The sequence below is a fragment of the Ceratotherium simum genome, chromosome 1 (genome assembly GCF_057802395.1).
Source record: "Ceratotherium simum simum isolate JZ-2026a chromosome 1, ASM5780239v1, whole genome shotgun sequence".
Lineage (NCBI taxonomy): Eukaryota > Metazoa > Chordata > Mammalia > Perissodactyla > Rhinocerotidae > Ceratotherium > Ceratotherium simum.
The window spans coordinates 67948633-67971431 of record NC_141900.1 but is presented as its reverse complement, the minus strand read 5'-3'; the positions used below and the strand labels follow the sequence as shown (position 1 = coordinate 67971431).

The 22799-nt window shown below is 37.4% G+C and overlaps 1 protein-coding gene across 3 annotated transcripts in view; it reads left to right on the top strand.

Annotated features, from left to right (window-relative positions):
- The window catches only part of ELMO1 (engulfment and cell motility 1), a 536712-nt gene that overhangs the window by 170394 nt on the left and 343519 nt on the right, over window positions 1-22799 (top strand). For all 3 annotated transcript variants that reach the window (XM_004418819.3, XM_087429603.1, XM_087429606.1), the window contains 2 exons: window positions 5788-5823; window positions 16539-16638. In XM_004418819.3, the coding sequence (XP_004418876.1) occupies window positions 5788-5823; window positions 16539-16638 (136 nt within the window). The remainder of the gene's footprint in view (window positions 1-5787; window positions 5824-16538; window positions 16639-22799) is intronic.

Genomic DNA, 22799 nt, shown 5'->3' with positions numbered 1-22799 from the left:
ACAGAATTTAAAACCTGAATTTAATTTCTCCATCCTTGTGGAATTTCAAAATTCCATTCCTAGTTTAGCTTGAAACAGAGGTGTAGAAGCAAAGTTGTGAGGAAACGTGTTACCCCAACCTGAGCAGAGAAATGGTGTCAGGTGAGGAACATTAAGGAATGCACAGTGGTTTTTTTTGTTTTAATGATGGGTATTAAAAGATTTCTCAGAAATGATTTATTTTATTTGAAAGAAAAATATCACACCTGTAACTCTAAATCCAATGTAGTGAATAACACTGTTTTTCTTCGGGTTTTAATAAAACACCGTGTTCTTTGTCTATGCCTCTACGCACCCAGACAGTTGGACAGTTTACTCTGTATCCTTCCACTGTTAAACAGTGAGAAGAACAGGGCAAACGTTTCCAAGAATGAAAGGGCAGGAGCCTTACAGTTTCCTTCCCATTTGGCAATGAGACAGGAAAATCACGCTGTTGGAATATGAGTAAGCTGTGGCACCACCCTGGGCAGAAAAGTGAAGAGTGAAAAAAGTTAAATTCGTGTATTTACCAAAAACTCAGACAGTTTTTCTGAATTAGCTTTCTCTTCCTAATAAAAAAATTATATTTATTGTTCAAAAAATAAATGTAAATAAGCAGAAGGAGGAAAATAAGAATCATTTGTAATCTGCCTTTCCAGAGACAAACATTTTTAATGTTGTGTATATCTTTTTGTATATTCTTTTAGATACACACACATATGCACAGGCTTTACAGAAGTAGAATTATAATGTTGATGTTTTGTAGGCTGATTTTTGTACCAAACAATATTTCCATGTAATTAAATATTATTCCCCTGATCGTTTTTGTTGTCTGCATATTATTTCACTTTTAAAGCTTTGTTGAGGTACAACTGATACACAACATAACGTAATAATTTGAAGCATGTGCACAGTATAGCTAACCATTCCCCTGCTGTTGGACCTTTACATTGTTTTCCGGTTTTTAAATGATTGTGAACATTTCTAATCCTCTTTTCTCTTAGCAAAATTTTTCTGAATATTTAAATTATTTTGTTGGAAAAGAATTCCTTATTCAGAGGATATACACATTTTCAAGCTGTTTTAAAATAAAACAGCCCCCAGCTTGCTGAAATGTCCTAATGTATACTTTACCATTCCTGTAGGAGTATGTCCGTTTCTAACACCCTGGTTGATACTGGGCTGGTGTTCCATTAGGGATTCTAGCTTTCCTAAGAAAAATAGCAGTGAGGTATTTGAGGAGTTCTCAGTAATCTGGGGAATTTACAAGTACTTTTTATTTGCTTGGTTGAAGTCATTTCTCCAAAATTTGGCTGTATTAAGAACAGTGGAAAGAGTCCCAAAGTTATTTTAGAGATACGTAAAGCCTTTAAGTAATTGTCTTAAAAACAAACAGCATTAATTGTATAAATTATTAGTCCCCTCCGTATTCTGTCATAGATATGACACACATGACGATGTTTGTGTGTATGTATAGTTATGTGTGTTTGTGTTTATAAAAATTGTCGTCATTATTTATTAACACATGAACAGTTTTGTATTAAACTTTCATTATTCAAATCATTTTCCCATGGCTGGAATCAGAGCTGAGCTGGGTCCGTTTCTTAGGAGATGTGAAAATTGAGGTGTGACTAGAATTAAGCATCCTGAATGATGTCTTGGCTTTGATGTTGCCTGGCACTTGCACTTGAGAACGGATTTGTAGGTTTTACTCATTTAGCAAAGTGTATATTATATGAGTGCTGACTATTCCCGAAGCTGGGTTAGGCACATGAGGGGGCAGTGTGTAGGGAAGATACAAAGATGCATGCGACAGTTTTGGACTCTGTGTACCCTTTTTTGAAATTTTGTCTTCACACAAAAGATGAATTCCTTTTTTAAAAGTAACCTTGTTAACCTCCACTGACACGGATTATCAGCACTAACTGGTGCTCTTGCTTCTAAGGATTTGGTGTTTCTTATAAAAGTCTTGGCGCTTCTGGAAGGTCCAGGCCAGGCCAAATTGATCAGCGACTCGCTGCCAAGCTGCAAAGGGCAGGTCTTACTGTGCATGTTCTGCACTTCACCTCGGACAGAGGCCACAGGGAGGAGCAAGCAGCTCCCCAGACAGAGCCAAAAAGAAGCTGCTCTGTGTGGTCTGTGGGCCCCAGCTGTGACGGCTGCCGGGCCTTCCCAGCTCCCTCTGCCTGCTTCCCTGGAGCGTGCGCTCCGCAGAGCTCAGGGAATTCCAACTGGAACAGCCCTTTTGGGGCCCTGCCAGAAATTTGCATCACAAACGCCAAAGGGGCTGACCGTCTTGGGCTTTGTCAGGGGTTGTGGGGCAGAAAATTCCTTAAACCTGATCTCCCCCCTCCCCATCCCTCTGTTTTGTCTCTGTGTCTTTGTCCATCACTCTGGTAGTGGAATTGCGAACGGGTCACACAGCCTGTTTAAAGAAGAGATTATCTTCTGAGAGGGAAGAGAATGCTGTACGTTGGGCTGAGGTGAGAGGCTTCTGGCCACTCTGAAACGTCAGCCTTTCCAGAATCATTTGTTCTTCTGGTCATGTTTCTTTACAAAATGGTTATATAGAAAGACAGAGGGAGAGAGAACCTCGGTTGGGAAAACAGATACCACGACAAAAAGTTCTCCTTCTGCTTATGCTTAATCTGAAGCTAAAGCTAAAGCGAGGAAGTTGAGGATAAGAAACACCGTGACTCAGCACTGAATTTCTCTGCGCTCGCGTCAGGGAGAGCTTTCCAAGGCGGGGCTCTGCTGTAGGAGGTGGAACACACATAAAAGCCTAAAGCTTCTCAGGCCCCAGGCCAGAAAGCTATTTTAAAAATTGCAGTGACTGCCGTATATATTACACACACACACACACACACACACACGCAAACACACACACACACACACACACACACGCCATGTATTTATTTTGAAACAGTTCTGTTAAAAGATAAACTGAGGCATATTAAAAATTTTAAGAGTTTCTTTGAACAAAAATCAATTAGAATGGGTCAGTGCCAAACTGAAAGTGGTTAGGAGTTCTCCACCCACAGGCCCCGAGGGGAGAGACTTTTAAAGAGAAGAGGCCAAAGAAGAGCAAGGAAGGTGACTGGCTATATAGCTTAAAGCTTAATTGGCTATTTGTGATTGGATGTCCTTAGATTTCCATTTTGTCCCCTTGAGGCGTATACCAGCTCAGATTTGGGTTTGCGTACATTGGCCACCACGGCATTAGAGCCACCTTAGTTTACCGGCCTCCTCGTTTAGTTAATTTAACAGTTCCAAACTTAATGGAAAAGTTGCAAGATCCAGTTTCACCAGTGGTCCCAGTCATATCCTTTAATAGGAAGATCTAAGTCAAGGTAGCACCTTGCACCCAGTTGTCCTGTCTTTTCCTAATCTCTTTCCATCTGGAAGCATTCCTTAGTCGTTCCTTTTCTTTCGTGGGTTTGGTGCTTTTTAAGATTATAGGTCAGCCATTTTGTAGAATATTCTCCGATTTGGGCTTGTTTAAAGGTAATTTATTAAAGGTAATTTTCAGGGAAAGATAAAAGAGTACAGATATAAAATTGAAAACATGTTAAAAGAATTTATTGTACTCATGTGACATGAGGGAACCAGGCAGACATTTTAAGCATTTCAAAGGAAAAGTCAAAGGGCACAAATTTATACGGAGCAAAGGAATGTTGAAATGAATTGCAAATGGAAACAAAACTGGCTTTTCACCTGCAGGAAGGAAATCAATTAAATCACTACCAGACAGGACAAAATACATATATCCATCAGTTCCCTACAACTTAAAGACAACAGGGATGGAATCTGAGAACTCAGAAGAGTGTGCTATAGACGCTGCTTAATTTCCCACTGAAACAAATGTTTATCCACAGGTTTATCCGATGTTTTCTCGTTTTAGACCCATATTATATATCTTTGGCTGGAATATCCCAGATGCTTGTGTTTTGTTCACTGAATCCTATTGAAAGCACACGATGTCTCTTTGCCTTATTACTGGTGTTCACTTTGGCCACTTGATTAAGACAGTGCCTTCCAGGTGTGTCCACTGTAACGTTTTGTAATTAATAAATAATTTTGAAGTAGTTACATCATGGAAAATGATACAAATCAGGTTTGTATGTTTTTTCCTAGAGATTTGATTCTTCAACAACACCAGCACACCACTCTTTAAAACAATGTGGACTTATTCATTCCCATTTCATTCACTGGGCTGTAATCTATCACTCTTATTGTTTATTTTGATGCTCAGTTTGTCTCAGATTTGGCTGTGGAAGCTTCTTCAAGCTATCTTGTGTCCTTTGACCTGTCTCCCATTATTTTTTGAGCATTTCTTTACTTTCTGGCTCAACGAGATATTCCAGACTTAGATCTTTCCTTGCCCTAGCCCTGGCAGCAGTCATTTCTCCAAGGAGCCCCAGTTCCTTTTAGTGGGGAGTAGTGTTTGGCCCTTGCAAGAGGGCCCAACCTTTGCTCATGCCTGACTCCCAGTGGCCACCTACTTCATTCACCCCGTCCAATGGCTTTTTGAAGGAGGAAGGAAGGAAGATAATAAATATTTTTTTTTAAAGAAAGGTAGATAAAGGAGCGGAAGAGGAGCAGAAAGAAGATCTCTTTATATACATTTTTAACCCCCCAGTTTTACCAAAGACTAGATCTGATCTTCTCTTGGTCAGTTAGCTTTCTGAAGTGGTTGCATTTTATGTGGTTGAAAATGTGAAACTTCTTCTGAAGAGCCAAATTATTCATCAACCATTTACTGAGTACCAATTTAGCATGTGCCTGACATTGTATTAGTGAGTCACAGTGCCGAGCCCCTGCCTTAACGGAGCTGGAAGGACAGTGAGATGTCCTAAATCATACAGCTGATATATCCTCAGCACATGCAGATATGGGCGCCACCCTCTATCTGGTCCAGGATGGGAAATCAGAGGTGAGGGAGGCTTCCCAGAGGAGCCTAGAATCTGGCGAGTTTGGGGTTGGACTTAACTAGTTGGACAAGGAGGGGAAGGGTATTCAATACAGAGGGAAGAACATACTTAATGCCAGAGAGATTTGACAGACTTGAGGAATGGGAAGTGGTTTGATAAAGTTAGAATTACTTGTTTCCTTATCTTCTTGACCCCAAGCTTTTTAGGAAGCATAATTGTCCTTTCTTGCAGACAAGGTTTGTCTATTGCACACCTTTTTTTTACCAGCTACCGCCACAGAGTTCCATCTATCATCCAAGAGTATTGCAGTGTCTCTTGATGTCTTTTTTCTGAAGAAGAAATCTTTTCTCTCAACAAAAGAGAAAGTGGAATTAGTGGGCTTTTTACCAAAGAAAGATGATCAACTATTTATTCATTGTTAAGCATATACTTAAGAACAATTGGTCTAGTATTTTTTGGCTTCACTTTTTTCATTGAAAACATCCTCATTCTTATCTTTAGAGACTTTTCCCCATTGAACATATACTCCTTCTGAGCCAAATGGGGTGTTCTTGTTGCCTTTACTCGTGAGTAAATGCAATAGGTTGGTTACAGTAGTTGAATCCTTGTCTTTTGATTGTTTCTTAAACAATTTTAAACAATCTTTGTCTTTTGATTGTTTCATTAAACACCAATTTATTGCTTAGAATAATGTTTTGAAATGAATAAAGTTCCCTTACTTCATGGCGGTTAAATCTGCCCTCTATCTAATCCTGAGCTTTCTTCAACATACGTAATTTGTGTAAAAATTATTGCTTTCAAACATGCTCCTCACGTGACTGTTTTTTAAATTTTGCAGACGATACCAGAAATTGCAGAAGATCATGAAGCCTTGGTAAGAATTTATGGTCAATTGATACAGATGATATAATACTTCCTTTTTCTCTACATAATTAAACCCTGTCCTCTGACTGATTGTATAACTGTGCATCTAGATATTTTGAGTCAGTGATTTTTTTTCTTTTTGCTCTCTGATTATTGTTCTTGTAACAAATTCTTTACAAATTTATTTCCCTTTTCTTTTTGCTTTGTGATAGAAAGAGTATTTTATGTTTGTAACCACAAAATGGTCATATCAGGGTCGCTACCCTTCTGCTGGTGCAAGGCTGGGCATAATTTTGTATATTACTTTAAACAAATACTTTCTTTTTTGTGGCCTATGTGATGTTCAAAGTGAAAATCTTTGATCTTCTTCAATGATTCAGTAAGAAAAAGATCTATATTTAAAAAAAAATTCAGGATTGAAATATGGAATGAAAATTATTTACTTTGAGTCTAAGAAAATGCTCAATCACCTATCTGTTAAGTGAATTGCATGATAATTGTGTCAGGAGATCTCAGAACGTCTTTCTTAGAGTTTTCAGTGCCTTTCCCATCCACTAAACAAGGTGAGTCCGAATAGGGTCTAACAAACTCTCTACAATGGGCTGAACAAATTTCCATTTTGCCAAGTTGTTAAGCAGATACTTTCAGTTTGAGAAGGAAGACTGAACAGCGTCTGAAAATGTGCACCTTATTTTTTGAGCCCTCAGAGAAAATCCTGATCACCTTCAGTGTAGGATACTGCCTCAATTCATTCATCTTCCCCTATCCATCCCACATCGAAAAAGTATTAGTTGCAGGAACTCTTTAGTTATTAAATTCTAATAAAGTAGAAAGTAATATTGAGTTTTTAGGGTAACATTTCTTAAATCTTATTTTGATATATATTTTTAATATAGTAGAAGCACTTAATGCTGATGACAGTAGAAGCCATCTTTTATGAGAGTTTCCTCTGTCCTGGGCACTATCTCAATGTTTACATTCACAACTTGTAATTCACACTTATATCCACCACACAAGATCAGTAAAATTAGCATCATTTCCTTGGTGCAGAAGTTAAAATCAGGTGGTAGAGCTGGGATTCAAACCGATTTTTTTTTTAACAACCTCATATAACTTGCTAATGTATAATGTATTTTGGGCTCTGAATCCAAAATGATTTCTTAAAATTTATCTGCCAATAGTTTTAATCTTTTGATATGTAGGGATGTTGGAAGTGTGACTAAATGTGAACCATGATTGCCATTTGTAAATCATAGACAAAATCAGTATTTAGGGCCTTGGTTCTGTTAATGGCAGAGTTAACCAGACTAACACAGATAACAATTATAAAATCTGGACAAAATATTGTAAACAAAAACATCTAAAAACAGCTACTTAAAGGAATTGGATAGCAACCTCAAGCAGACAGAAAGAAGAGGAATGTCAATCCTTGAGAGGACAAATGGGCTTCAGATGACATTTGTGTGCTTCCAGCTTTTTGCCTGAGGATACCTGCCCATCCAGGTAGCATGGAGTGGCAGAAAGCCTCAGTCTTGGTAAGTTACAAAGAGGATATAGTTTGGGGCTGGCAGATCATCTAGATAATTAGGGTGAATCCATGAATGAAGGGAAGCTCAGAGGGTATGAGACCCCATAGCTACATATAAACTCTGCCCAGATCTATCACTGATCACTGAAGTCTGAATGTACGTGTGTGTGTGCACCTCAAGGGACCTGGTAAAAAGAGCAACTGGAAAGGAAAATAATTGAGAAGAGATTTAAACTGCTGTTCATTGCAGAATTTGGAGTTTGTTCCTAGCCAGGTTAACTTCCTGCTAGAACAAAAATCAACACTCTTCAGAAGAACAAAACTGAATTTTGAGCCTTGACAATGTTTCATTCGCAATGTTCAAAATACAATAAAAATTACTAGCCCCATAAAAAATAGGAAAAGATGATCCATACTTAGGAAAAAAAAAAATAAAGCAAGTAGTGAAAACCGACCCTGAAATCACCCAGATGTTGGAATTACCAGGTGAAGATTTTAAAGCAGCATTTATAAATATACTAAGACTAAAGAAAAGTATTAGCATAATGAATGCACAGAGGGGAAGTCTCAGCAGAGAAATGGAAACCATAAAAAATAGCCAATCAGAAATTAAGAATCTGGGCCGGCCCCATGGCTTAGCGGTTAAGTGCACGCGCTCCGCTGCTGGCGGCCCGGGTTCGGATCCCGGGCGCGCGCCGACGCACCGCTTCTCCAGCCATGCTGAGGCCGTGTCCCACATACAGCAACTAGAAGGCTGTGCAACTACGACATACAACTATCTACTGGTGCTAAATAAATAAAAATTAAAAAAAAAAAAAAAAAAAAAAAAAAGAAATTAAGAATCTCAGTGAACCGCCAGTGGGATAAATAGAAAGGTAACTATACCTAGAAACATCATAGTCAAACTTCTGAATTCTAAAGATGTAAAGATACTTTGAAGGCAGCCAGAGAAAAATAACTTATTACATTAAGAAAATAAAAATAAAAATGAGAGCTGACTTCTCATTAGAAACAGTGGAGGCCAGAGGGCAATATCTTAAAAGTGCTGAAAGAAAAAGAAAACTTGTCAACCCAGAATTCTTATCCAGTAAAACTCTCTTTTGAAATGATGGTGAAATAAAAACACTTTTAGATAAAGGGAAACTAAAATGGTTCTTTGTTAGCAGACATACACTATAGGAAATATGAAGGAAGTTCTTCAGCCCAAAGAGACAGGACACTAGATAGAAATTGGGATCTACAGGAAGGAGTGAAGAACACTGGAGATTGTAAATATGTGGGTAACTACAAAAAACAAAATATAATTTTCTTTCCTTCTTTAAAATGTTTCTAACTTCTTTAAAAGACATATGACTATATAAAGCTAAAATTATAATGCTGTTTTGTAGAGTTTATAACATAGGTAGATGTAACGTATGACGATAAGAATACAAAAGATGGTGGTGTAAAACAAACTACACTATAGCAAGCTTCCTATTGTGTAATTGTCCCTTTAAGTAGATATTAATACGTTAATGGTGCATATTGTAATCCATAGAATCACCACTAAAAGATTAATGCAAAGAGGCATAGCTCAAAATCCAATGGAGGAATTAAAATGGACACTAAAAAATATTTGATTGTCTCAAAGAAGATAAGGAAAGAGAAACAGAACAAAAATAGTTTAGACAAATAGAAAACTAACGATAAATTGATTGACTTAAACCTAATCATATCAATAATTACATTAGATATAAATGGATTAATTGCTCCAATTGAAAGACTTTAGGTCAAATTTGAAAAAGCACAACCCAGCTATATGATGTTTACAAGAGACATACTATAAATACAAAGGTGCATATAGTTTGAAAGTGAAAAAACGTATACCATGTAAATGCAAATAATAATAAAATTAAGTTGTTTTATTAGTATCAGACAAAATGTGACTTCAAGACCATATATTATCAGAAATAAAGAGGGGTAATTCATAGTAAAAAGTGTCAACTCATCAGAAGAACATAAAAGTGTTAAATGTGTATGTACCTAATATAAAGCCTCAAAATACATGAAGCAAAATCTAACAACTAAAGAGAAAAATAGACAAATCCGTAATCATAGTTGGAAACTTTAACACTCTCTTCTAATTGATAGGAAAACTAGGCAAAATCAGTAAAAGTATAGAAGATTTGATCAACACTATAAAAGATCTTGGCTTGTCATTTATATATAGACTATCACACCCACCAACAGCAGAATACATATTCTTTTCAAGTGCACATGGAATGTTCACCAAGGTAGATCATATGCTAGGTCATAACAAGTCTCAAGAATTTTCAAATGATTGAAATTATACAGGTTATATTTTTTAATCACAAGGTAATTAGATTAGAAATCAGTAACAATAAAGTTGCTGAAAAGCCCCAGGTGTTTGGAAATTAGAAGACACACTTGTACAATACCCAAAAGTCAAGGAATAAACTCAGGTGACATTACAAACTATTTTAAACTGAATGATAATAAAATACAACATACTAAAACAAAATTTGTAGATGTCGCTAAAGCAGTGCTTAGAGGGAAAGTTATGTAGTCTTAAATGCTTATATTGTAAAAGAAGAATGGTTAAAAAAAATCGGTGATCTAAGTTTCTACCTTAAGAAGCTAAAATAAATAAGTGTGAGTTACATAAGTAGAAAGAAGAGAATAAAAAGAGCAGCAATCAATGAAATAGAAAAGAAATAAATAATACAGACAATTAAAGCCCAAACTGATTATTTGAAAAGATTTATTAGGAAAAAAGAAGAAAAAACCCCAAATAACAATACTGGAGTAAAAGAGGAACTATCACTACAGATCACACTGGTATTAGAAGAAAAATAAAGGAACATTGTGAATGACTTTATGCCAATAAATTTTACACTTCAGATACCAAATGTGCCAGCTATAGAAATGCACGGCTTTGATTTCCCTTCAAGAAAGAATTTGCTAATCAGCCCTGAGGAGTGCAGTTAGCTGATAGCTTCCAACTATAGCACATTCAAGATCCATGGCAGCTTTCAGGCCAAGGCCATACACACTCTTTCTAGGTAGCCTCAGTCAGTGAGCATGGTGGAGGCACCAGAGCCTGGCCATTTCTGTCCATTGTGGGACTCCTCTAACAGACAGTGTTTGTTCTGGAGCTTCCTATTGGGTTGACTGAGACCTTGTCAGATGTACATCTGCTTCCTCTCTCCTTTTTTCTTTCATAGGCATCAGATCTGCCTCATGGTCGAAAGGTCTTCAATACCCAGCTGTGCTTTGTGCCTCTTTATCTTTCACAGGCACTGCCTATCCCCCAGTAAACCTCTTGCTCTCCTAACTCCATCTCAGCATTAGCTTCTCAGAGGACTAAACTGGTATACCAAAACTGACTCATGATGAAGTAGAAAATCTGGATACCCATATCTATTAAAGAAATTCAATCAATTCATTATTAAAAACCTTCACACTGTGAAAATTGGTTATCCTGGTGCTACCAAATCTATACATAGCTTTCAGAAAACAGAGGAGGGGGCAGAAGTTCCCAATCATTTTATAAGACCAGCAACACTCTGATACCAACACCTGACAAAGATAATACAGGAAATAAAAATTACAGACCAGTGTCCCTAATGAACAGAGGTGTAAAAATCCCCAGAAACATATTAACAAATATAATCAAGCAATATATAAAAAGGATAATATATCGTGACCAATATAATTTTATCCCAGAAGTGGTTTAACATTTGAAAATCAGTCACTGTGATTGATTCAGTATTTAGTAAAACAAAGGAAAAAACCTAAGGAGAAAAATCATCTTAATAGATATAGAAAATAGATAATAGATACAGAAAAAGCATTTCATAAAGTCCAACATTCTTTCATAAAAATTCTCAGCAGTCTAGTTATTAAGGGAAAAAAAGGAGGAATTTCATCAACCTGATAAAGGCCATCTACAAAAAAATGCATCATACTTAATGTTGGAACACTGAATTTCCCCCTCTAAATATTGGGAATAAGGCAAATATGTCCATTTTTGTGCTTCTATTCAACATTGTACTGGAGTTTTTAGCCATAGCAATAAGTCAAGAAAGAAATAAAAGACATAATGATCAGAAAGGAAGAAGTAAAACCAACTCTATTCATAGAAGACATGATTGTCTATGTAGAAAATCCTAGGGAATCTACAGAGAAACTTCTAGATCTCATAATTGAATTAAGCAAGGTTTCAGGATACAACATCAGTATATAAAAACAATGTATTTTTATACATTAACAGCAAACAACTAGAAAATGAAGTTTTAAAATTTCCGTTTACAAAACATCAAAAATCATGAAATTCTTGGGCCGGCCCATGGCTTAGCGGTTAGGTGCGCACCCTCCGCTGCTGGCGGCCCGGGTTCGGATCCCGGGCGCGCATCAACGCACTGCCTCTACGGCCATGCTGAGGCCGCGTCCCACGTACAGCAACTGGAAGGATGTACAGCTATGACATACAACAATCTGCTGGGGCTTTGGGGGGAAAAATAAATAAATAAAATCTTTAAAATAAAAAATCATAAAATTCTTAGGAATAAATTTAACAGGAGACATGCAATATCTATTTACTGAAAAATAAATATATTGCTCAAAGAAATTAAAGAAGACCTAATTAAGTGGAAAATATACCATTTTGTGGATTGGAAGACACAATATTGTTAAGATAGCAATTCTCTCCAAATTAATCTGTAGGTTCAATGCTATACAATTTTTTAAAAAGAAATTACAAGCCTATCCTAAAACTTAAAGGAAATGCATAGGAGCTGGATAGAATAGCCAAAATAGTCTTGGAAAAACAACAAAGATCAACAAAGTTGGGGGATTTTATTAACTGACTTCAACACTTACTATAAAGTTAGTTATTGAGACAGTATGAGATTTGTATAAGCGAATAGACATATCAGTGGAATAGACTAAAGAGTCCAGAATTGATCTGCAGTGAAATTTTCAACAAAAGAGCCAAAAGAATGTTTGCTGACATGTCATGCTTTGATTCTGAAGGCTGAGGGAATGTCTAAAGGGTGATTTAGAAATCCATACATTTCAATGTATATAAATTTTACCACAAACAAAACAAAACACTTGGAAAAACTCAAAGGGCAGGGCAGAACTATATTCCTTAACTTTGGCAATTAAGGATACATTCAGTATGATTTATTAATAGCTTTAAAAGTGGCCTTTCTTTTCTTTGTTCCCCGCTTCTGTCTTGGGTATGTCACCCAATAGAAATTTTTTGAAGCACTATTCTTTTATAAATTTAGCAGCATAAGTGTAAATGCTTTGAGATTGGGTGAATTTTGTTGGAATGAAGATGGTCTCTATTGAGCTGCTGAAAAACATTTATTTGAATCATTCCAGTACACATGGTGTGTTGGCTGTGACATGGCTCTCAACCAGCATGTAAAGTCTGCAGTCGGCTTCATTTATGGCAGTCAGTACTGCAAAATCTTTAGCTTAGCACTTTATAAAAAACAAATAAACCAAACAAATAAAAATGCTCCCACATGTGCCATGTGGTTGCTTGATATTTATAATTCTTTTAGCCTTGATCTTCCGCACCCAGCATTGATTTCAGAGACAGGGCCTTGGCTCCTGCCTTCCCTCTTTGCAGCCTGAATCACTCCTCTAGGAGTGGAAATAAACATCTATGTCAGGGTTCCATAAGAGCTTTTATAGCTGCCTCATTTGAAATGAGGTAATTGAGTCCCTTGATTTGGAATGTAATAAAATTTTAGCATGACCATTCTTTCCGTGCAACTGAGGGTTTGAAATTGAATTTTGAAAAATTTCCCCCTCATGGAAACCTAGTATGCCATACAGCAACCAGTCATGATGATTTATATATGTTATATATATATATATATATATATATACACACACCCACTATGTATATACTGTGTTATATTTTATAATATATGATACAACATATATAGACATAATGTATCTCATAACATATTACATCGTATATATAATATATGATATACATGATTATATATAATATAATGTATACAATGTATATTAAATGTCTATAATATAATCTATATAAAATATAATTATATATTAAATATATAAAATGTATATATACAATGTTATTAGGTAATAACATTTATATAAAATGTAAATTTAAATATAAATTATATAACATTTATATACAATGTTAAGAGATGGACCAAGAGAGTGATCCTTCCTCTGTGCACCTTGGTGTATGATGCAAAGAAGCTTTTCTCTCCCTTATCCACCATTCACACTCACGGATGATTGCAAAGCACAGAAAGCTGAGTCTGCAGTCTCAGAAATAGTGCTCCACCTCCTTAACAACAGTGCAGATTGAAATGCTGGCTCCAGAGCAGCTTGGAGATATGGAAACCAAATGATACTCTTTCTCCTCTCCATCTTTTCGCCCAGGTCCTGGCAGCCTGGCTGAGGAGTCTGTAGGCAGAGTTCTGGAGCTTTTGGGAAGAGGGACTGTCCTCCGATGTTACTAAGGCTATTTGAATTATGGGTCCATTGAATGGGAAACAGAGTTGTTTTGTCTTCAGATAATTAGAGAACATAAACATAATTTATCTTTTGTTTTTTAAGCAGTTCCTGAAGACTAATAGCATTTCTATTCCTGGTCTCAAATAGCTGCAGGGGCTATAAAGAAGAGTTTGATTCCACTAGTGTGTGCATTCCTGTGTCACTGCCTGCTCCGTGGCTTGTTCTGTTAGCAGCGACATTGAGGCGGTTCTTTTTCTCTGTGTGGAAGCCATGGATGCCCGCCTCCAATGTCATGTACCATATGGGAATCTTTTAGCGGTTGAGGTCTTTTAGCATGCCAGATATAAGCAAATGGTAATGATTAGTTATTATAGTTATTTATATGGTTTATATATATATGTATATTACAGTTATATATATGGTTGTTTTTCCTCTAAGTAAAAAAAAAAATAGCTAATATTGTTTACTACTAACACTGTACATTATTATATAATAATGTTTTCACAGTAATATTAATGCCTACCTAGTGTATTAATAAATATTACTAATTGCTTTTATTACCTGGCTCTCTTATTTTCCTGAGGCAATTTCCTTTTTTTTTGCAATCTGATGTTTGGATTTTCTTGTGACTCATTGTCTGTAGAAAGGATCATTCTGGAATTTTTATTTAACCTTTCTTGCTACTCTTTTTAACCCATTTTTTTTTTTTTTTTTTCTGTTCTCTGTTCCCAGTAAGTTTGATTTTTCTGGTTTGGAATTTCTTTTTTGAGGCATGATCCTCTGATGCCACCTAGGGGGCACCTGTAAGATTGGGGTTGCCTGTCTGTGACTCGGACAAGCCTTTAAAAAAAGTATTTGCTGCTTTTCTATCTGGCCTAGATGGTTTAACTTTCCTTGGAGCTTTTTTTTTTTTTTTTTGCCTGGCTCCAAGGACAGAGAATCTTTGATGCAATGAAACCAAACATTTGAAAATCATGGACTTTGTTTACCTTTTTAAAATATCACTTTTGCATAATGATAATAGCTAACTCGCACATGCTGCTTTCTACCTGCAACACACTGTTCGGAGGGCTTTAAGTAGCTCGTTTCATTGCCCCAGCAATCCTCTGAGTTAGGTACCTCCACCACCACCATCATCATTGTCGTCCCCATTTTAAGCAGTTCCTGAAGACTAATAGCATCTCTATTCCTGGTGATGAGGAAACTGAGGCATAGAATGCGTCAGTAACTTGCCCACTCCGAGCTGGAGGGGGAACCTCTGTTGTCTGACGGCAGAAACCACCCACTTAACCATTTCTGTCCATTGCATCTCATGCCCTCTGATCTCCAGCAACTTTGGGTCACGGTCCTTTCCTGAGAGCCGTTCCCCTTTTGTAGGTTTCTCTTCAGCATCACAGCTTCTGAGGTGATGCAGAATTTCCAAGGTCGTTATTGAGGTTGGGCTGAGAACACTAGAAAGAAGGGAAATTGCGAAGCTGTTTTAAAAATAAATATGAGCCTGTTTTCTATTCTATTAATTGACAATAGTTGGGAAGATTCAATCTAAACATTTTATGAGACTTTGTGGTGTAGCAATTGTGGTATATATGAGTCTACAGATTAAAAATCTGAACAACTGACCTTATTTTCTAAAAATCAAGCGTATGAATCAGTGGAGTTGCATACAGTGTAGAAATCCTGATGGGCATCATTCAATGTACTAGAAGAGAGAGTACTTATCTTGAGAGTTTTAAGTTAAAATTTATTATGATGATAATTTACAATAGAGGTGAGTTTCTGTAAAAGATTCTGAGTGTCTGTTAAAGTGTTGTTTTGAAAGCACTAGAACCAGGATATTGTCTGATAAGGGTCACGGGTGGAGCTATTGTAGAAGGACGGAGTTTTTACCTGAGCTTTCCTGATCTCTGTTTTTCTAACCCACATTTTAGATCCTCCCTACGGTCTTCAGAATCACAGCAAGTCTGGCCAGCAAACAGTCATTATCTCCACAGATATTCTATAAAGCCTGTTAACTAAAGATAACATGCTGACTAATGTAACATAGAAATGAATATGCTTACTTACATATATATTTGTATCTAAGTGTGCTTGTGTGTGTGCACATGCCCAAACACACACACACATGCACACACAGGTATATAGAGACCATGCGAATCCTTTGTAAAGTGCTAATACTCTTAATAAAATTATTTCTAATCTTCCCTATTGGGTACCCATGGATAATAGAAGAAGCCCACTGCCCTCTCTCAGTTGCCCTAACTTTCATTTGCTGAGAAGCTCTTCTTTAAGCTATCATTTACTGATTGCTTATATGCTACATACTTTATTGAGTGCTCTACAAGCAGCCCTGTGGTTAAATAGGTATCACTATCCAGTTTTTCAGCTGAGAAGACAGAGGCTCAGAGAAGTTAGTGAACTGCCCTGTAGGACACAGCTCGCCAGAGTGAGAGTCAGTGTGAGCCCAGGTGTGTCCCACTGAGGCCCTGACTCACCTCCATGAAGCCGACCTGCCTCCTTCCTGTTAACTCACGTTCGTGAGGAAATTGTCTGTGTCCCAGTTGCTTATCCCAACCATCTTTTACAATTCTGCTTCTATTCATTTTTCTAAAGCTTTCCTGCTTCTCTGTCTTTCCTTGTGCTCAGCTCTTGGGCCCATCACCATTATGCCTCCTTGTGTTTTCCAGCTTTGGAGACATGCTGTCCTTCACCCTGACAGCCTTTGTTGAGCTGATGGACCACGGAATAGTGTCCTGGGATACGTTTTCGGTGGCATTTATTAAGAAGGTAATGCAGATTGTGCTTTCCTAGGCTTAAATGACTTCCTTCTTTCATAGATATTTTTCTCTGCTTTAAGGATATCTTATAGTTGTCTGCTTTAGGTCTTTGTGTTAAAAGGAGGATGGGGTTTTGTTAGTATTATGTATGTGGGGGTCAGGGCGCCTAAATGCTATGTGAAAATGACATTTTCTCCCCACCGGGATCATAAAGGATTGCACAGGAGAACCCATAGTCAAGAGAAATCAAGGTGTCATGTTGTTAAAACCAAAGAAGCATCTGCTGAGTCCCTGTGTAGGACTCTGTTGTTCTCAAGACCTACGTCGAGTTCCTGCTGTTCTTCCTGAACTTCCCAGTGTTCAAGAAAGGGGAAAGAGACAAAGTATACTGACTTCCTGCATGCCTGGGTTTGAAGCAGGGATATAAGAGAAGGAAATCTGCCTAGATCCATGCCTCTTAGGCAGAGCAAGCCTGCTTACTTGTAATCATGGTGCAATAAATGTCTGTGGGATCAAATAGTTCGATTGGTTCCTCCTTCTTTAGCTAATAAAGGGATGGGCAAATGTGGACCTGGTATGGGGAGAGAAGGCAGAAAAGCCCCCCACCATTCCCTGCAGTTGAGTTGTAATAAAGACACATCTACATACTTAAAATTCTGTTTCCAGTCTTCTAACAAAAAATAAGTAGCTCTGGGGACCAGCCGTGTTGTGTAGTGGTTAAGTTTGGCATGTTCCGCTTCTGTGGCAGGTTTGGATCCCGGGTGCAGACTTACACCACTCGTCAGCCACACTGTGGTGGCGACCCACGTATAAAGTAGAGGAAGATTGGCACAGATGTTAGCTCAGGGCTAATCTTGCTCAAGCAAAAAACAAGGAAGATTGGCAACAGATGTTAGCTCAAAAGTAAATAAATAAATAGCTCTGACATTATAACTATTAAATGTAGTATTAAATCATGGATTATTGTTATTTATTAATTTAACTTATTTTTCCTCTCTTTGTATTTGTGAAATGGTTTATAAATGTATTGGCATTTTTCTTCCTGCTGTGTATTGTATGAAATATTTGGAATTCATAAATTTATTTTATAAGTATAGATTCCTGGCAAGGGTTGTCTAAAATAAAGAATCTCAGAGAATCTGTGCAAAAGCTAGAAAATCAAAGCAAAATCCAGTAAGTGTCACTTGAATTTTTGAAAACTTTTATTTTGAAATCATGGTTGACTTATAGAGAAGTTGCAACAAATAGTACAGAATGTTCCCATATGCTCTTTATCCAGCTTCCTCTAATGTTAACGTTTTGCCTAAAGTACTTTCCTTTGGTGGTGGCCGGGAATGTAAGCATTAGATTATGAATGCAGACAGCAAATTGCTAAATTTTGCCTTTCTAAGATAAAAGTTCTAGAGAAGCTTCTTCCAGTCTGAAGATACTGGGTTTTGTGGATTTTTTTATACTTAAAAATTTTAACTCATTCTGAATTTATGGCAGGCCTTTCTTTCCTGCATTCCAATTGCCTTGCTTGTCTGTTATTAGAGTCTCTTTTGCTATTAAAAATAATGCTGTTCTAAATGTGAACTCCTTGGAAATTTTGTTGTGCTTTCACCCATATTATCTCTTTTGATGCCCACAGCAATCATTTCCAGAACAGAGCAGACAGTCTTGTTATTCCTGGTCAGAAGGCAAGGAGGCAGTGGCTGGGGAGGTTAAGTGAGGTCAAGGGAGTGGGGCATTGTTGGGCCCATGGTTCAAGGCTCCTTCCCCCATAGTCATGCACCTGTGCTTTCAAGTGATGGAAACAATAGCTCCTGAAGACTTGTTGAACCAGCATTTGCTCTTGTTCAGCCCTCCCTGACCTCACCAGTGGAGAGTTAAGTGATTTCTTCTGAGCTCCATTCTCCTTGGATCTTGTGTATGCTCCTTTTCTAGCATTTTTACCACATTTTTGTGAATTTTTTGTTCTTTTGACTGGCTCTCCCAATAGACCGTGAGTCCTAGGAGGGTGGAACCATGGCTTTTTTCATGACTTTATCCTCAGGGCCTGGCACAGAGTAAGACCTTAATACATTTCTGCGAAATGAAGGAATGAAATTTGCTTTGGAAGCTTTTTTTTTTTTTTTTGGTGAGGAAGATCAGCCCTGAGCTAACATCCGATGCCAATCCTCCTCCTTTTTGCTGAGGAAGATTGGCCATGGGCTAACATCCGTGCCCATCTTCCTCTACTTTATATGGGACACCACCACAGCATGGCTTGACAAGGGGTGTGTCAGTGAGCGCCCGGGATCCGAACCTGCGAATGCTCCGGCCCCTGAAGCAAAGTGCGCGCACTTAACGGCTGCATCACCAGGCCGGCCCCTGGAAGCATTTTTTTAAACCCTAGAACTTGAAGAAGAGAAGCAAGGAATACAGTGGCACTGTACTTAAATATATTTCAAGTAAAATTTCAGTTATGAATTGAAAAGAATTACAAAGCTGTCTTTCTTTAAATGATGTGAGAAGTGGTTAGAGAAAATGACAATAATTTTCTAACTACTTAAGAAAATGGTTTTCACTCACTGAAATTAAATCAAAAATTATATTAAATCTAAGGAAGCAAAGGCTAGCAGTCTTGGCAGTTTAAATAAAAAATTAAGTATTTTTGAAAGGCAATACATTTAATATATTCCATGTCCTCATTCCCAGTCATTCATTCTGTTTCCTTTGCATTGCTACTTAGATCCCAACCCCTTCTGTGAATTTGAAAAATGGTCATCAGAAAATGACTTTGTAATTGATAGTTTTTGTAAGGTTGACTTTTTTTTATTCATTAGCTGGATCAAATTCAGCACTTTGACAACCCAGGAATTGTCTGCAGGCAACTGTCTTTTAAATGGAGCTTTATCTCAACAAAAATCAACTAGGAAATGCGCTGACAAAAGATGTTTATCTCTGTGATCCAGACTTGGCTTCCTATTAATGCCAAATTCATACCAGTTTGGAGAAATATTTTTTCCCTGCCAGCTCCTGTCTCCTTCTCTACTATCTGTTTTGTTATATGTACATCTGGATTCTAGTTTACAAATTTTGTCTTCAGTAAATAACATCATTTCCTGGGCACTTTGAAACTTGGAACTCCTTGATGCCAATATATAGTGTTGTTGCTCTTTAAAGACTTGGCTACTTAGGGAGAGGATAGGAAGACATGGAGACGAAAGAAATGAAAAAAAGAAAAACTAGAACTTTTTGTGTGATGAGTTGGTTTTCCATTGGCTCAGTGTAACCTCAGTGCATTTTCTTGGAAGAAAATTTTCATACAAATGCTCTTGAAATCTTAGCTCTTCAGGAGAGCCTGGTTCACCCTGAGATATTTTTGGTGCCTGGACAAACATCTAGCCATTTCAGTTTAGAGACTCAGTAATTTTTACCTCTTAAAAACTTGGGCGATTTATGGGCCTCTCTCAGATAATTTAAAATATGAGAGTAGAGCTCCATGCTCTCTCTGGTTCTTTTCAGTTTTGATAACATAGGAAAATTGTAAGATCTCATGCTAAGTGATTCTAAGAAGTGTTTATGTGTTTTTAGTAGTTTGTATCGTTGGTCCATGCACTGTGATGTTCCATAGCTTCCTAAAAGTCACCCAAATATTCCTCCATTTTACTTAGGTAACATTTTTGAGTGAATGGAAGCATGTGGAGGTTGTATATATAACTATTGCTAACTCCTCTTACCTCTTCTTCCTTGTGATATAGACCTTCTTTCGAGAAGCTGTACTTTGCTTGGCTTAGGCTGGCTCACCTGTGTTGGCCAAAAGGGCAGTAATGGAGCTGGGAAAAATTTAAAGGCAAGAGAAGTTATTATTGATTTTGGGGGAGGATAGGAGATATTAAAATCTAACCAGACAGTCTTTAAACTTTCATAGCTATACTAAGCTCTATAGTTTTTAAACTTGACATAGAAAATAACATTTGTATGGATTTTTACCTGCACTAATAAAGAGCCTGTGTACTGTCATTATGATTCCTCAATCAGTCCTGACGGCTTGGTTATTAGTACTCATTAGATGAAAATACCAGGTCATTTAAATGTCTGGTTAAAACCACTGATAGATAAAGGCAAAAGATAGAAGTTAGTTTCAAAAAATGACTATTATCTCCTACAGAATTGTACCTAGGACTCTAATGGGTTGCATGCCTGCTCTCTGCCAGGCAGTACTCAAGGTAAGTGTGTTACACAAAATGCTCCTTTGTAACCTGCATCAGGATTGCTGAAAAGATTTTCTATATTTCAAGGAAGAAGTGAAGTAATAAAAAAGATTAATTTTAAGGAATACTTGGATGAAGGTAAGGAATTAGTTTCACGGGAGAGAAATAATGGAAAAGGCAAAAGGAAATGGAATATGTATTTGGGGTATAAATATGCCTGAATTAAAGGAAGATCACCATTGAGCAAGCCATTGGGAGCAGGTGAGAGTTAATAATTGCGGAGAACTTTAAAACCCATTATAAGAAGGTGTACTTTATATCAGAAAACATTGAGAGTTCTGATTGAATATTTTGAGAAAGGAAATATTGTCAAAAGGATATTTATGGACATAAAGGGTAAATTTGTATTGGAGGCTAATCTTGAACATACAGGAAACTGAAGAAGATGCTGTCTTAGTAACACAGGAATGAGTGGGACCATGGGCCAGTGTTGCACATACACAACTGAATGTGTATCAAAGAGGAGACATTGCAAATGAGTTCACAGGGATAGAAAATAGAGAACTGGGACTATTAATCCCCAATGATTATGGCAAACTTGGAAAAAAGTGATAACGAGAAGGGAGGATTAAGAAGGAAATGAGATTGGTTTTCACCCCTTTTAATTTTAGGCTTTGTTGGAATGTCTAAATGGAGGTATATTTTTGGATGCCAAGAATAAGCACTTAACATACTTCATAGTAAATGCCTTTTTATCTATCTGTCTCTGCTGGACTATAAGGTCCTTGAGGTTAAAAATCATGTGGGTTTTGCTCATCTCTCTATTTCCAGATCCCAGGACAGTGCAAGCCTGTTTTATGGAACATGATCAATACATACTACTTGAGTGAATGAAAAGAGGAGATGAAACCTAGAGGGTGGGGGAGGGAGTTTGACAGTGGGTTCTCAGGTAAAAGATTCTCCATGGAGTCTTGAAGGTACATTCAGATTTACTAAATGGAGACAAGAAAAGAAACATGGAAGGAGGAGAGAATTAGTGCAGAGAAAATCAGAGGTATTGTCAACAAACTTCTTTGTGAGTTCTTCTGTGTCTAGTTTTTCAGTTTTCTAATAAGTGCCAAGAACTGTGCTGGGATAATGAGAAATGACTGGGGTGGTGTTGGTGGGGAAGTCAAGAAATTGATATTCTGTTTGGAAGAGGTCTATGTTAAGTGTTAAACCATGAGCACAGTATGAGGATAGTTGGATTTTTGTCAGAGAAAGATGGCTTTAGGGAAAGAAAGGTCACCTTAGCACCATAGAGTGGAGCTAACTGTGAGGATTGAGGCAGGGCCTTGCCAGGGACAGTAAACACGCTGGAGAAGTTTATTAGCCATGAAAGGAGCTAAAGCAGTCTTTTGAGAATCTTAAAATTCTCATACTCTTCTTGTAGTTTGTATTATAAAATAATACTTTCTTGGAATATAAAGTCATAATGTTATTAAACTTCTTTGTGTCATACACTTTCCACTCCCTGAGATCTAGATGGATCTGGGGGCAGAGAGGGTGTTGGTATCTGTACCCCCCACCCCTACTTTCACCAGGGAGTCACTGGGCTAGAAACAATTGAGAGAGTAACTGTAAGTCACCATTAATGCCTTGCATTCTATCTCATACAGGATGGAGAGGGGATGCGGAGAAGGGGTTGATGGGACAGCAGAAAGGGAAAACTTAGTGTCGACAGGGGGAAGCAGCAAGTGTCAACTTCTCATGGAACCAAATTATTTAGCTTTTAAGAAAGCAGTCATTATGTTGATATAATAATAGCCTTTTAATGTGAGTTGTCAGCATAGTCATAACTTTTAATGAAGCCTCTAAAATAAAACCTTTATGGTACCCATGTGTTTGGGTTACTGTGATCCATTATTCTAACTCTTATTTTGCTTTCCTCTTACATTGTGATTTGTTGTGTTTGAGGCCTTAGTGAGTAATTCCTCAGGGAATTGTATTTTAG